The sequence below is a fragment of the Emydura macquarii genome, unplaced genomic scaffold (genome assembly GCF_026122565.2).
Source record: "Emydura macquarii macquarii isolate MOO-44397 ecotype Brisbane River unplaced genomic scaffold, CSIRO-AGI_Emac_v2 contig_212, whole genome shotgun sequence".
In the NCBI taxonomy this organism is placed as follows: Eukaryota; Metazoa; Chordata; order Testudines; family Chelidae; genus Emydura; species Emydura macquarii.
Window position 1 is genome coordinate 11665396 of NW_027130349.1, and position 14469 is coordinate 11679864.

Consider the following 14469-nt stretch of genomic DNA (forward strand, 5'->3'; position numbering starts at 1 on the left):
AAATGTCCACTCAGATCATCAGCCATGGTGTTCTACATGTCTGGAAGGTAAGAGGCTGAAATGAGGATGTGATTGACTATACACCAGTTTCAGTTTTATTATTTCAGCAGAAAGAGAAGGAAACCTTGCCTCTCACTGACTATTTATGTAGAACATGCAGACTACGTTATCTGTCATGACTTTGATGGATTGGCCTGGGATTATGGAAAGGAAGTGGATACAGGTGCTCCAGACTGCTCGTAATTCTAGGAGGTTGATGGGCAGGAGAGACTCTTGAGGCAACCATTTGCCTTGGATGGTGTGTTCCCCTAGATGTTCATCCCTTCCCACAAGTGATGCATCTGAAGTTATGAAGATAGTAGGAAGAGGGTGGGTGAAAGGAAATCTGACACGGACTCTGGATAGATACTTCCACCTACTGAGTGAGTCTAGAACCTGATGAGGGACACACACCAGCTTGTTTGGGATATAGACTGTTCTGAGCCAACCCTGGAAGCAGTGAAGTTGTTGTAGGCATGTTGTATTATGAAACGACAGGCTGCCACATGACCCAGAGATTGAAGGCAATTTCTTGCCATTGTCTGGGGGCTTATTTTTATCTTGACAATAAGGTTTGTCAGTGTCATAAATTTGTCTGCAAGAAGGTAAGCTCTGGACATTAGGGCACGCAGAGAAACTCCTATGAAGTTTAGCTATTGAACTTGAGTCAAACGAGGACTTTTTGATGTTGAATTGAAGTAATAAATTGTGGAATAGGGTCATGGCTGTCTCTATTGCAGAAGAGACTAACCTACAGGTGACCCTTGAATAGCCAATCGTTGAGGTGGGGAAGACTATTATTCCCCACAGGTGAATGTGAGCAGCCACTACTGCCAGGACTTTGGAGAGAACTCCTGGAGCAGATGACAGTCCAAAGGAGAGCACTGGATACTGGATGTGATCCTGGCCAACTCTGAAATGAAAAAAAATCTCTTTTGAGGGAGTGAATGGTGATATGAAAGTATGCATCCTGAAGGTAGAAAGCTAGAAACCAATCCCCGGAATGTAAAGATAGAATTACAGCTGTGAGTTACCATCCTGAATTTCTGTGATTTCATAAAGGCATTTAGAAGTCTGAGATCTAATTTTGGGTCTCCATTCTTTTTTGGAATCAGAAATCACTTGGAATAAAATCCCTTCTCTCTATGCTGGACTGGAATGGCCCCTATACATAGAAGGCAGATGACTTCTTGTCTCAGCAAATGTTTGTGACAAGTCCCTAAGGAGATGGGAGGGGGGTGGGATGGATAGAGTAACCCAATTTTATAACCTCTAAAACCCATTTGTCAAAAGTAATTTGCTCCTATGCACTTTGAAAATGGGAAAGTCTCCCAAAGGAGGGAGGTGAGCATTGTGGTTCAGCTGAAGATTCCCAAGGAGGGGACATTCTGGACTCTCAATCAAACCATAAAATTGATGTTTCAATGAGGAGGTGGTCTGGGTGGTGATAATGGTCATGGTGGGAGGTGTCTTCTTTAGGTGGTTTGGCAGATCTCTGAAAGCTAGAGAACTGGACTGGATGGGATCTTTGTGCCATTTCATACCTGCTAAAAATTTTTCTACCAAGAGACCTGAGTGTGGTCCTGGAATCTTTCAAGGTGTGCAAGGATTCATCAGTGGACTCACTGAAAAAGTTTCAGTCCATCAAAAGGAAGGTCTTCTATAGTACTTTGGACCTCTCTAGCCACTTGCAGCCAAGATGCTTGATGAATGACAACAGCAGCAGAGATTCAATGAGCTGCAGGAGCACCTCCATCTATGGAGGCTTACAATGATATCCTTGGTAAGAGTTGAACCTCTGCTATGATAGCCTGGAACTGTTCCTGATGTTCCAGGAGAAGATGATCAATAAAAGTGCTGAATTTATTGCAACTGGTGTGATCATACTTTGCTATCAAAGTCTGATAATTTGCTATTCTAAATTTGAGGGTCACGAAGAATAGCTTTTACATCTAAACAAGATTGACATGTTTCTGGTCTGCATCGTATGGTCTATACTTAGTATGGTGTTGTCTATCACGCTCCTTAACAGCCTTCACAACTACAGAATTGGTAGGAAGTAAAAACAAAGTATTTTTTGCTGATCATAGTACTTTTTAATTGGCTCATTTACATGTATGTAGTGCAGTAACTGAAGTCTTCCAGTTAGTCTTGGCAGGATCCAATAGAGCCTTATTCACTGGCAAAACTACTCGAGCACAGGTTATCATCTGAAGGATTTCCAAGAGCTTAGGCTGCAACTCTTGGACCTCCTCCAGTGGGTTTTGAAGTGAGTCAGCAATCCATTTAATCAGTTCCTGAAACCGTTTAAAATAATCGGCATGAGAAGGCAGAGGAAGCATCACAGCCTCATCTGGTGAAGATGAGAGGATTCAGTTTATGGTGTCACCTCCTTATCCGCTCTAGCCTCTTGCTCTTCAAAAGACTCCTCTTATGGTTGGGGCGGTTGAGGAGGAAGAGATGGAGCAGGAGACAGCCTTCCATGATGATCCCCAGGGAAATAGATAAGAGCTCTTCAAAACTGTTGATGATAGGCAGCCCACAGGTCCCAATATGGCCACTGAGGGGGATCACAATGTAGAGGGGAGGCGCTCAGTGTTGGTCATACCAGCAGGAAGGGGCACGAAACTGTCTTGCCTTTGGGGCTCCTTTGTCAGCTAAGTTATCAGGAGAGATGCTCCAGTGATGATATGTAGGGGATCCTTTCATAGATATCTCAAAATCTACAGAGGAGTTCCCAGCATTGTCCAGAGCAGAAGCAGATACTGGAAGCAATGATGGTTGTTCACCTGGTGCAGATAGTACTAGAGAACTAGGGGATTCCAGAGAAAGGTAAGATCTCAGAGAACCTGCAAATCTCAGAACCAACAGTCATTTGGTACCCATTAATAAAGGAGACTTCGGCTCATCAGACACCAACAAGTCTTTGGAGAATCTAAACTCTTGTGGTACAGGGTGAATCTGCACTAGGACTGGATGGGGCTCGGGAGCAATCAGTGTTGTTACTAAGGATGTTGATTGTTTCAGTAATACCTATCTAGTTGAAAGTGCCAGTACTGAAGATGCTGATCTCAGAGGTACAATTGAAGCAATTTGGGTCACCTGTTTAGGTACCAGAGGTGATATGGAATGAACGTGTCTCCTAGAAAGCATATACACCAGGAATGTCCATTGTTGACTGGGATAGATTCCTGGCAGGTACAGCAACACTTGAATCCCAGTATACCAGGTCAGTGATGACCCTCAAGGCAAAACCCTCAGAAGGAAGAAGAAAAAGGTGGCATTAAACAGAAAAACCCCAAATTAACTAAAGATGTATGATTATAAAATAAATAAGAGAACTACCTAAACTAAACCTGGAACTACAAACTCAACCATAACCTAGAGCAAAGCTAAAACAGGCATGCCAGACACTCCAACTCAGGCCCTTGTGTGGTAGGGAAGTTCATCTGCGCAGCTCTATATACTCTCAGTATGGGGTACGAAGTCATCTGAAACATCTGCACGGCCTGAATTGGCACCGCTACTGAAAATCTCTGATGAAAGGCACGCATGTACCTGAAGTGGAGCACCCACAGGGACACTACTCGAAGGACCACTTTTACGGATAGTGGTTTTATAAAAATTGGTGACTGAATTTTTTTTAGTGTTTGGAATTTTTGAAGTAACCCCATCAGAAATGGATTAGTGGGCAAAATGCAGATGAGGCAATTACAGCATGAAGTTCATCAGATGATTATCACCACCTGTGGTACTGCAGCAAGATTGGCAGTGACTTCTATCAAGGTAGTACAACAGTTTTCATCACAACCCTATTTTCAGTTGCTGAAGCAGTCTTCTTTTGGGTTGAAATTTTCCAGAATTTCTTGAACATCCTTTTTTGACTCTGTATGGCAGCTTGGCATGAACAATATCTCCAATTTGAAACTTGTGAGATTTAGCACCTTTCTTACGATCTGCATATGATCTACAAAGTGAGTTTTAAAAAAATAAAATTTCAGCTAAATTCATTCATCTGTATTTGATGTACAGGAAGAGTGGGAAACAAATGCTCCTTCTTGCATGAAAAGAGATCCCTGACCTTTTTTTTTCCCCCCCCCCCTTTCTGTTCTTTTTTTTTTTTGTTTTTTTAATCAGCTCAGCAGCTGAAATGATTGGGAATCAAAAGCTGAATTTTACCATGGAAAACATAAGAGGACAGCATAAATTACCAAGGGGCTAAGAAGAGCTCCTCCACTCTTTGTAAAAGTGCTCAAATACAGCCCCACTCTACAGTTCCTCTGTTCATTCCTATGACTCTTAGATGAAACAGGGTAGCCAGTGGTGTCTACCCTAACAGTTTCAGACTGTGAGATGCACACATGCGATTTAAATATGTTATGGACTGTTAAAAAGAGGACAGTGATCAATTGTTCTCCAAGTCCACTAAAGGTAGCACAAGAAATAATGGGCTTAATCTGTAGCAACAGAGATTTAGGTCAGATATTATGAACATAAGAACGGCCACACTGTGTGAGACCAATGGTCTATCTAGCCCAGTATCCTGTCTTCTGACAGTAGCCAATGCCAGGTGCTTCAGAAGGAATGAACAGAACAGGTAATCATCAAGTGATCCATCCCGTTGGCCATTCCCAGTCTCTGGCAAACACCAATCCCTGCCTATCCTGGCTAACAGCCATTGATGGAGCTATCCTCCATGAAATTCTCTAGTTCTTTTTTGAACCTTGTTATAGTTTTGGCCTTCACAACATCTGACTGTGCGTTGTGTGAAGAAATACTTCCTTTTCTTCATTTTAAACCTGCTGCCTATTAATTTCATTTGGTGACCCCTAGCTTTGTGTTATGTGATAGAGTAAATAACATTTCCTTTTTTACTTTCTCCACACCAGTCCTGATTTTATAGACCTCTATCATATCCTCCCTTAGTTCTCTCTTTTCCAAGCTGAAAAGTCCCAGTCTTATTAATCTCTCCACATATGGAAGCTTTTCTATACCCCTAATCATTTTAGTTGCTCTTTTCTGTACCTTTTTCAATTCCAATACATCTTTTTTGAGATGGGGTGACCAAATCTGCATGCAGTACTCAAAATGTGGGTGTAAAGAGGCAATACGATATACTCTGTTTTATCATCTATCCCTTTCCTAATGATTCCTAACATTGTTAGCTTTTTTGACTGCTGCTGCACATTAAGTGGAGGTTTTAGAGAACGATCCACAATGACTCCAAGATCTCTTTCTTAAGTGGTAACAGCTAATTTAGATCGCATCATTTTATGAGTATAGTTGGGATTATTTTTTTTCAATGTGCATTACTTTGCATTTACCAACACTGAATTTAATCAGCAATTTTGTTAAATTTGCAAGTTTGATTCTGCAGAAACAATATGTTATGTAACTGTGTAAATGTATTGCAATACTGTCTTTAAAAAGACAAAGTTCAGGTGCACATGCAAACAACTTAGTCATTTCTCAACTTTCGAGTTCTCTCTGTAGTTTTTTGTACGGAAGGTGTTAGTTGAGGGGGTGAGCAGAATATATGTACATAGAACCATAACTCAGCAACCTGACTTTTGTACAAAAAACTTACCAACATTTCTTCAGTGGCTTGCTGCCCAACCACACTGCAGATATCTCCAAAATTGGCTGCACATACCTGTAGACAAAAATTAGAGATAACTAAATTACATTGATAATAACTGATTTATGATCATTGCAATATTTCATTATCTTCAAAGGTCTTGTAATAGCCAACATGGCCACAATTTTAATATACTCATGATAAAATCAACTTGAAATCAAGTCAGTTTAAAAAAACGATAAGTAATAGCGTCTGGTTCTACACCTTACATCTGCCAATTTCTGTGGTTTTAAAATCACAATTTATTAATTTTTAAAATATTTTCTCTCCCATTCCTCCATGTGAAAGAATCCTACAAAGAACGGAGCACACTAACTAGAAACAAAGGGGAAAGTGAAAGTGACTATACACAAAAAGTGCTATCAAATACACACAGTAAAACTGAAAAAACAGAAAAATATTTTCTCCTCTACTATCAGGTACTCTTTGGTACAATAGAAATTACATAGACGCAATGTCTAAATTCCATGGAAGCATTCATTTATTTTAATGCTCTGATACAGAGGTAGTGCTAGCCCATTGGGGTCCTAAGCAGGAATATTTTTCCACCCCCTCATACTAAAACAGACTGATTTTTATAATAAAAAGCAAATAAGGGGCCCTCTTGAGCTGCTTGGGGCCCTAAGCAATTGCTAAGTCTGCTTATGCCTAGTACTGGCTCTGCCCTGATATACCCTTCATTCCCTTCTCCTCACCCCATACACACAGAAAGCTGTGGATCAGACAGGCGAAACTGCATCAGTTTACCCTTGGTTCATGTTTTCAAGGTTATCTCCACAACCACAAGGGCTAGAAGCATAGTTTTCTTTCTAAATAAAAGCCAAGATTCCAGAATACAATTCTGAAGCAATTTCCAAAGCTGCTCAATCGGAGAATACATGGGGTCCTGTATCTTTCAGTCACAGTTATCTTAGGTGTTACAAGCAAAAATAGCAGATCAAAATAATTTCAGACAAATGTGATTTTTAAGTTAAGTATGTTCCTTTAAATCTAAAGTAATAATAACTGAACCAAACGAGACAAGGAAAAATTCATACCTTACGGACGTGAAACATTCTGCAATCACAGCACATCTCACAAAACCTAGGAAGAATGAGTCTCTCTGTGATGTCTTTTCCCACCATGGAGGCCATTTTGCACATTATCTAATGAGAAGGATAACACTGATTAGGAGTGCCTATACAACACAGAAACTAATTTCACATAATATAAAAAGGCCATTATTTAATGTATTAAAGTTGTAACTACAATCAACCTAAATCCTGATGCACACAATCCGCAAGTTTTCTGATATTTTTAAATCCTATATTGAAACGTGTGCGCATTATATAGGCAGCTCTATTGATTATTTTTTTCCCTGTGTCAAACTGCAACAGGGTATGCAGGAAATTGTTCTTCACAATATAAAGCAACAAAATCAGAAAGTTAAGTCATGGAAACAAGTGACTTCAAAGCACTCTGGAAAGTTGGTAGAAATGAATTCTTAACAATATTAATACAGCTATCTCACAATACCATGTATTATACAGTACAGAAATAGCAAATTCATTTTAAAACAGTCAAATGTGGGACTTCGTTTCCCACTTACACAAGTTTAATAGAACCAATAATATGAAGTTTAGTATAATCAGCTGATTCCCACAACCTTCAAAATATTCCATATTTACACCGATTTCTAAAATTCTCTTCATTAATCATTTGTAATGCCCTATGTGTAAGTTATTGAAAAAAGTGGGTGATGGAGTGATTATGCCAAAAAAGTGACAATTTCTCCTTCTAATTGTTCTTTCATTCTCTGTAATTTTTACCAAAGTTTTGTTAAGAAAAAAAATGAGGTTACTGAACACAATGTGATAAGCTCTGAGACCACTCTTGATAAAATAAACTATCCTTCAAAATCAACTTCCAATAATTTTCAAGTATATTTCTATACTTTGTTGATGCTTGAAATGAGTTTCTTTAAATTAGCAAGCTTCCACACCTTCATAACAATGAAAATGGACAGTATGAAGCAACTCAGTTTTAAATTTTATTCCATCTCCTGTATGTTTACTTTTAGACTCCTTGGGGAAGGTACTGTAGTAATTTATTGTATATTTGCATAGTACATAATACATTAGGACCCAAACTGGTTGCTGTCTTTAGGCACAATCCACAATGTTAAATAAAATAATATATTATAATAATGTTTAATAATTATTATTGTTTTTGCTTCAAAGTGATTTACATACTGTAAAAAGAAACTCTAGAACAAATGGAGTGGTTTACAATGCTTTTGACAGAAAGTGAGGATTTTCACTACATTTAGTATTAAGCTGTTAAACAGTTTAGTAAAATGATTAATTTTTATTCTTCAAAACCATGTATAATCTAGGACGAGTGTTTATTAAATTTGTACCTGTTTAAACCACTGCATTGCTCAACTTAGTCCATTCATTACTCTAAATTCATTCAAGTTTGTCTTAATGAGAATTACAGTCAGAGACGGTGGTGGTGATTGAAGAGAGAACAAGCCCACAAAGAAAAAGGTCAAAACAATTTATGTACCAAGAATTCTCTACTAAAGAAAGGAACACAGTACAAAAACAAGCAAGTGCCAATGGACATAAAGAGAGGCTCCCAAAATAGAAGACGCTTTATCAGATAATAGAATTAGTCTCCTGAGTTTCTTGTCCAGTTGGGTCTCTCTTTTTTTAGGGAATGTACAAGTAATTTATTTCAAATATGACCCTGATTAGTGCAAGACAGTGCAAAGAATACTGTGTTAATTTGCTGACAGCCATTTATCTCTCAGGCAACACAATAAGTGCCTTAGAAATATCTGAATACCTTTATTGTACACTGTTATAACACCAAAGGTTCAATCAAACCTTAAAGCTTGTTTTCATTGATTTACTCACAGCCACAGCCTCTGTCTTCACGTCATCATTGCTGTCTGGAGCAGTCAGTTCTATAAGAACAGGGCATACTTTGGTCTCCACATCATATCTCTCAATAAGTTCTTGCTCCAACAGAACTAGCAATGCTGCCTGGCTTGTTTTTCTCACCTATTGTAGAAAAAACAAAGTATATTAAACATGGTTAACTGACAGATTTTAAAAAGTAAACTCATCATCTAATGGAGTAGTTTCTCGTGGGGTCCCACAGGGATCTGTTCTTGAATGAGTGCTATTCAATATCTTTATTAATGATCTGGAAGAAAATATAAAAGCACTGCTGGTAAAATTTGCGTATGACAAAAACTGGTGAAGTCATAAATCAAAGGGAAGGTCAGCTACGCATCATTTGGACCCACGGAAAAGTGTCACTTGAAGAATTCCACTGGGATTTCAACAATTTTCATCCCACCATCAACCTTAGCCGGGACCAGTCCACACAAGAAATCTACTTCCTGGACACTACAGTGCAAATAAATAATGGCCACATAAACACCACCTTATACCGAAAACCCCACCAACCGCTATACGTACTTACATGCCTCCAGCTTCCACACAGGATACATCACATAATCCATTGTCTACAGCCAAGCCCTAAGATACAACAGCATTTGCTCCAATCCCTTAGACAGAGACAAACACTTAGAGGATCTCTATCAAGCATTCTTAAAACTACAATACCCACTTAGGGAAGTGAAGAAACAGATTGACAGAGCCAGACGGGTACCAGAAGTTACCTACTACAAGACAGACCCAACAAGGAAAACAACAAAACACCACTGGCCATCACCTACAGCCCCCAGCTAAAACCTGTCCAACACATCATCAAGGATCTACAACCTAACCTGGAAGTTGATCCCTCACTCTCACAAATCCTGAGAGGCAGGCCAGTCCTCGCTTACAGACAGCCCCCCAACCTGAAGGAAATACTCACGAGCAACTACACACCATACAACAGAAACACTAATCCAGGAACATATTCTTGCAACAAACCTCGTTGCCAACTCTGCCCGCATATCTACTCAAGTGACACCATCATAGGTCCTAACCACATCAGCCACACCATCAGGAACTCATTCACCTGTACATCTACTAATGTAATATATGCCATCATGTGCCAACAGGGCCCCTCTGCCATATACATTGGCCAAATGGACTGTCTCTATGCAAAAGAATAAATGGACACAAATCAGACATCAAGAATGGTAACATTAAAAAACCAGTAGAAGAGCACTTCAATCTCCCTGGACACTCAGTAAGAGACTTGAAAGTTACCATACTTCAACAAAAAATACTTTAAAAACAATCTCCAGTGCAAAACTGCAGAGCTGGAACTCATATGCAAACTTGACACTATCAGACTAGGTCTGAATAGAGACTGGGAGTGGCTAGCCCACTACAAAAAATAATGTTTCCTCTTTTGGCATTCACACCTTCTCATCAACTGTTGTGAATGACCTCATCCACCTTGATTGAATTAACCTCGTTAACACTTGCCCTCCTCACTGTGATGTAACTCACCATACTTGCAGGTGTATATATACCTACCAAACTGAAATTTCCACTTTATGCATAGTCTTTAAGGTGCTACAGGACTCTCATTTTTATTTAAAATTTTATTTTATTTCTTCCTAGGAATTAATAATATGTAAGCCTATAAAAGGACAGTGCTTTGTTTTGGTAGTGATGTTTTAGCACTACATAAGGAAAGCCACAGATGCCCAAAACTAGCTCAGATCCTATTGTATTATCAAAAACACCAAACTCCATTTTTCACATAAGTTCAGAGTTCAATTTATTTCTTGTTGCTCTAAACCTTATTTACTTAGTGTAAAATGTTTGCATTATCCTATTTGGGCAAGTGTATTATCCATTCAATTTTAGAACACAACACTCTGTCTATAAATGACTCTTACCTGGTTATTCTGGTCTGCGAGGTATCTTACCACAATAGGCAATAAGTATTTGGAAAAAGCATATGGTATTGAAGGCCTGTTTTCTTGACAAAACATAGCGATATGAGGCACCTGTTCCATCAGTTCTGCTCGCACAGTTGGCTCTGTTAATCAGAATGTCAAAATAAAATAAAATAAAATAAAAATAAAAAGGGCATTGTATATGCAGTAAAGATATTAAACTTTTTTTACAATGCTGTCCAAGTGAATCACATCCTAATGTATTTATGCTAAAAAAGAGTTTAATACGATACCATCCTTTTACAATCCAGGGTGCAGATTTTGTTTTCATCGGTGAACCTGCTGACAGTCTGGGCTCAGATTTTTACTGCAGGATGGCAAGGGATAAAGAGAAGAAGGAAGCCTCCAACCCCAAAGGTTACCTACTAAGTGCAGAAGAAGCTGTTCGCTCGCCATGGCATAGAAACAGACAGCTCGGGCCATGATGCAATTCCACAGCTCACGTAGGGAGAACAGTTTGGGTGCCAAACAAAATTTCAGCAGCTTCTACAGCCTTTGTGAGTGTGGTTAACCAAACAGTAAAATCCCAGACCAGAGGATTCCATGTGTAAGAGAGAAGCCAATTTGACAGGATCCTAATGGAACATACTGTGGATGAGTGGAGGAAGAATGATAAGATACATTATAACTGGGGTAAATGCCTAATTGTAGGAAAAAAAACTGACACTATTGGCAGTTTCCAAATAAATCCCACCTGTACACTCAGCTCTTTAGAGCCTGTATTTTCCTGTTTACTCCGAGAAGAAACAGAACACTGATAAAAATGGATAAGAAGCATTTCCATCATTCAGAATATGCAAACAAACCATTGAAGAAAACATGCAAAATAGCAGAGACATTTAAAACTAAAAATGGAGCAATTCCACATTTTGACTTCAATGGATGCCTAATAAGAACTTCCTCAAGTCATCAGATAGCTGTTATGATTCTCAGCTACATATGGTGGCATCAAACTTGCATGCCAGTTAACACCATCTCTAATCACAAAATGTATGGTTAGCAATAGAAAATAGATGCCAAAGCATGGCAGAGTGAGCCATCAATATGCAAAGATTTGAAGGGCCCCTGATTTTTTGATACCTGGCTGCTCCCTTCTTTGGTAATGTGACACTCTGATATACTTTCTCTATGCGTGTGTGCTTCATAAGGACATTATAATGGATGGTGGTCTTTCTGTTATGCCAACAATTCCAGAGATGCCAGCTATTCAAGTTCCACCTTTGAAGTTTTACTGAATTACCAGTCACTTCTTCTGAAAAAGGCACCTCTGCTTATGCCACCAAGACATCTAAGTTTGATGATGGGAGCTGAGGAAAGGGAAGGGAAAATATATAGTCTTCCCTTCTTCATTAGTAGGAGGCTTTTTCAAATATAGTGTATTAGCTGGAATGGGGAAGAGATCTTTACCTCCTCAAAGCAAGTGACAGAACAGATCCTATGCAAAGGTGACAGGAAAAGTAAATCACTGACTCCCTCACCATATCAGGACAAAAACCAGAGCATAAAAGCTTCATGTTTACATTGTCGACCTTGCTTCATGTGTTCATTTGATTAGAAATGTCAAAATATCAGGGCATGAACCTCTTCAATTCAAGGAAAGAATTTCTGCTAGTAATGACAAGTAAGAGGGACTTTTGGCAGGGGGAGAAGCTGCTGAAGCAACTGGGGAAGGAAGAGGACCTTCTGACAAGTTGAAGATGGAGTGGAAGGGTGTCCAGCTGCTAGCAGCTGTGATGGGGACACAAACACTTCAGTTATTCCAAAATCCTAGGGACCATGTGAGCTGCAGACTAAAAGAAATATTACTAAGCGGTCGGCAGGCTATGAGCCAGTATCTCAAATGTTCGTTAACATGGGCTTTTCAATATTACTTTTGACATCCATACATGTTTTAGTGTCATCCCAGAAGCCTGCTGAGGAAAAAACTCTGGTAGTCATTTCTGAGTACAGAAATAATATGCACAGTGTGCACTGTAACCTGGAATGATGGCAAACAAGTTATTTATATTCTATTTACCATATGTTACTTGAGTAATTACGGTTAAAAGATCTTTTCCAGTCTAAGCTTGTTTACAGCATCGTGATTAGACACGTGATAAGTTTTTAGAAAATGTTAAGTTTATCAAGTAAGTTATATTTGAGATAGATGTATCTAGAAAAATGACTAGTTTGTCATCCCGGTGACAGTGTTCTAACAATCTCTATGTTCAGTCAAATACATAATGTTTTTCCAGCAGGAAACCTTCTTTTCCAACCCTGCCAGGTTTCCCTATAGCCCTTTTATTATATTATTAGTTTTTATGGTATCCTAAATACACATGGTACGTTCCAAAGATAGATGAAGAAACAGTCCCTGCCTTATAGATGTTACGACTGAAGGTGGCCCAGTGAAACAAGCACTCTGCAAAACTCACAACTTCAACAGAATTGAAACTAACTTCAAAAAGGAAGTTAATGGCACTCCGTGCACACAGGACTCGCAGCATCAGGCTCTATGTCGGACAAACCAAACATAAGATGCTACAAAAAAATCTGAGGTAGGGAGGGTATCGTGATTATTGATGAGGTAGAGAAGTACAATTATTCCCATTTAACAAATAGCAAAAGGAGGCACAAGTGACTTGTCCATGCTTACACAGGAGTCAGGCAAAACTAGGAAGTGACACCTGAATCCCAATCCAGTGCCTTCACTGGAAGACTAACTTTCACTACATTACATTGCACAAGAGTGTTGGGAGGATAAATCAATTAATGGTTATAAGGTGTTCAGATGCTATGGTGATGGGCAGCATATAAGTACATACATATACACAAGGCAGAGTTGTGTTTGCATATTAACCACCATTCACCCTTTTTACATAAGAACTAGGGGAACAATGAAACTGAAAAGTAAGTAACAAATTCGGAAGCGTTAAGAGGAAATACTTTTCCCACACAAAGTATAATTAGTCTGTGGAACTCTTTACACAAGATGTCAGTGAGGTCAAAAGATTAGCAAGATTAAAAAAAGAGAACTAAATGTTTGTGTGTGCAACAATACCCTTCGCCTTCGCCCCCCGCCCCGTTTGGTAGTAAATATTGAAAAACAAACAAACAAGAACTTGGCAGGAACAGAAGCCCTCCAACTTCGGGACGGATGTCAACCTCTAAACTACGGCGGTTTAGGAGGAAACTTTCCTTGGGGCAGATTAATCCACAACTGCCTATTGCTGGGTTTCCTCTTCTAAAGCAGATATTACTAGCCACTGTTGTAGACAGGATATGGGATTAGACAGACCACCGGTCTGATCTTGTATGACAATTTCTGTATTCTTAGAATAAGAATTTTTATAATAAAAACCATATTTTTACTCATTATTCTTGAACTCAAATGCAGTCACAGCTGAAGCATTTTGGTTCAAACTTATAAAAAAAAAAAAATAAAAAAAAAAATCTTAATTTACCTTCAAGTAGAGACCATGACTGGAAAATTTCAACCGAATAATGGGCATAAGGTTAGGAATGACTGAAGATATGGATTTGTAATGAAAGTTCTTAGACAATATTAGTATAGCTGTTTCCAGCACTCCAGATAAAATACCTATATTTTGATTACAAATAGCATTGGTGGGGGGCTCTCATTCATGCAACATTCTATGCAAATCCCTGCACTCTGATTTGTTTTTGCCGTCAAACCTAATTATACAATCTACCGACAACAAAAAGCTGCCTCAGTTTCTCATTTGAGCCAGCTGACAAATGGTGAAAATCAGAAGAAAACAAATCATCATGGTTCAAGTGCAACTGTGATGGAAATCAGCTGTCAAAAAATGAGATGGTGTTTGCATTAGTTCAGTCTGACTTCCCAGAAATTTACATGTGAATGGGCTTTTCTTAATAT

At 38.9% G+C, this 14469-nt stretch overlaps 1 protein-coding gene across 4 annotated transcripts in view; it reads right to left on the bottom strand.

Annotated features, from left to right (window-relative positions):
- PPP4R1 (protein phosphatase 4 regulatory subunit 1) overlaps positions 1–14469 on the bottom strand; it is a 73544-nt gene that overhangs the window by 26416 nt on the left and 32659 nt on the right. For all 4 annotated transcript variants that reach the window (XM_067547792.1, XM_067547785.1, XM_067547799.1 and 1 more), the window contains 4 exons: positions 10530–10672; positions 8578–8724; positions 6715–6822; positions 5627–5692 (listed from right to left, as the gene is read on the bottom strand). In XM_067547792.1, the coding sequence (XP_067403893.1) occupies positions 5627–5692; positions 6715–6822; positions 8578–8724; positions 10530–10672 (464 nt within the window). The remainder of the gene's footprint in view (positions 1–5626; positions 5693–6714; positions 6823–8577; positions 8725–10529; positions 10673–14469) is intronic.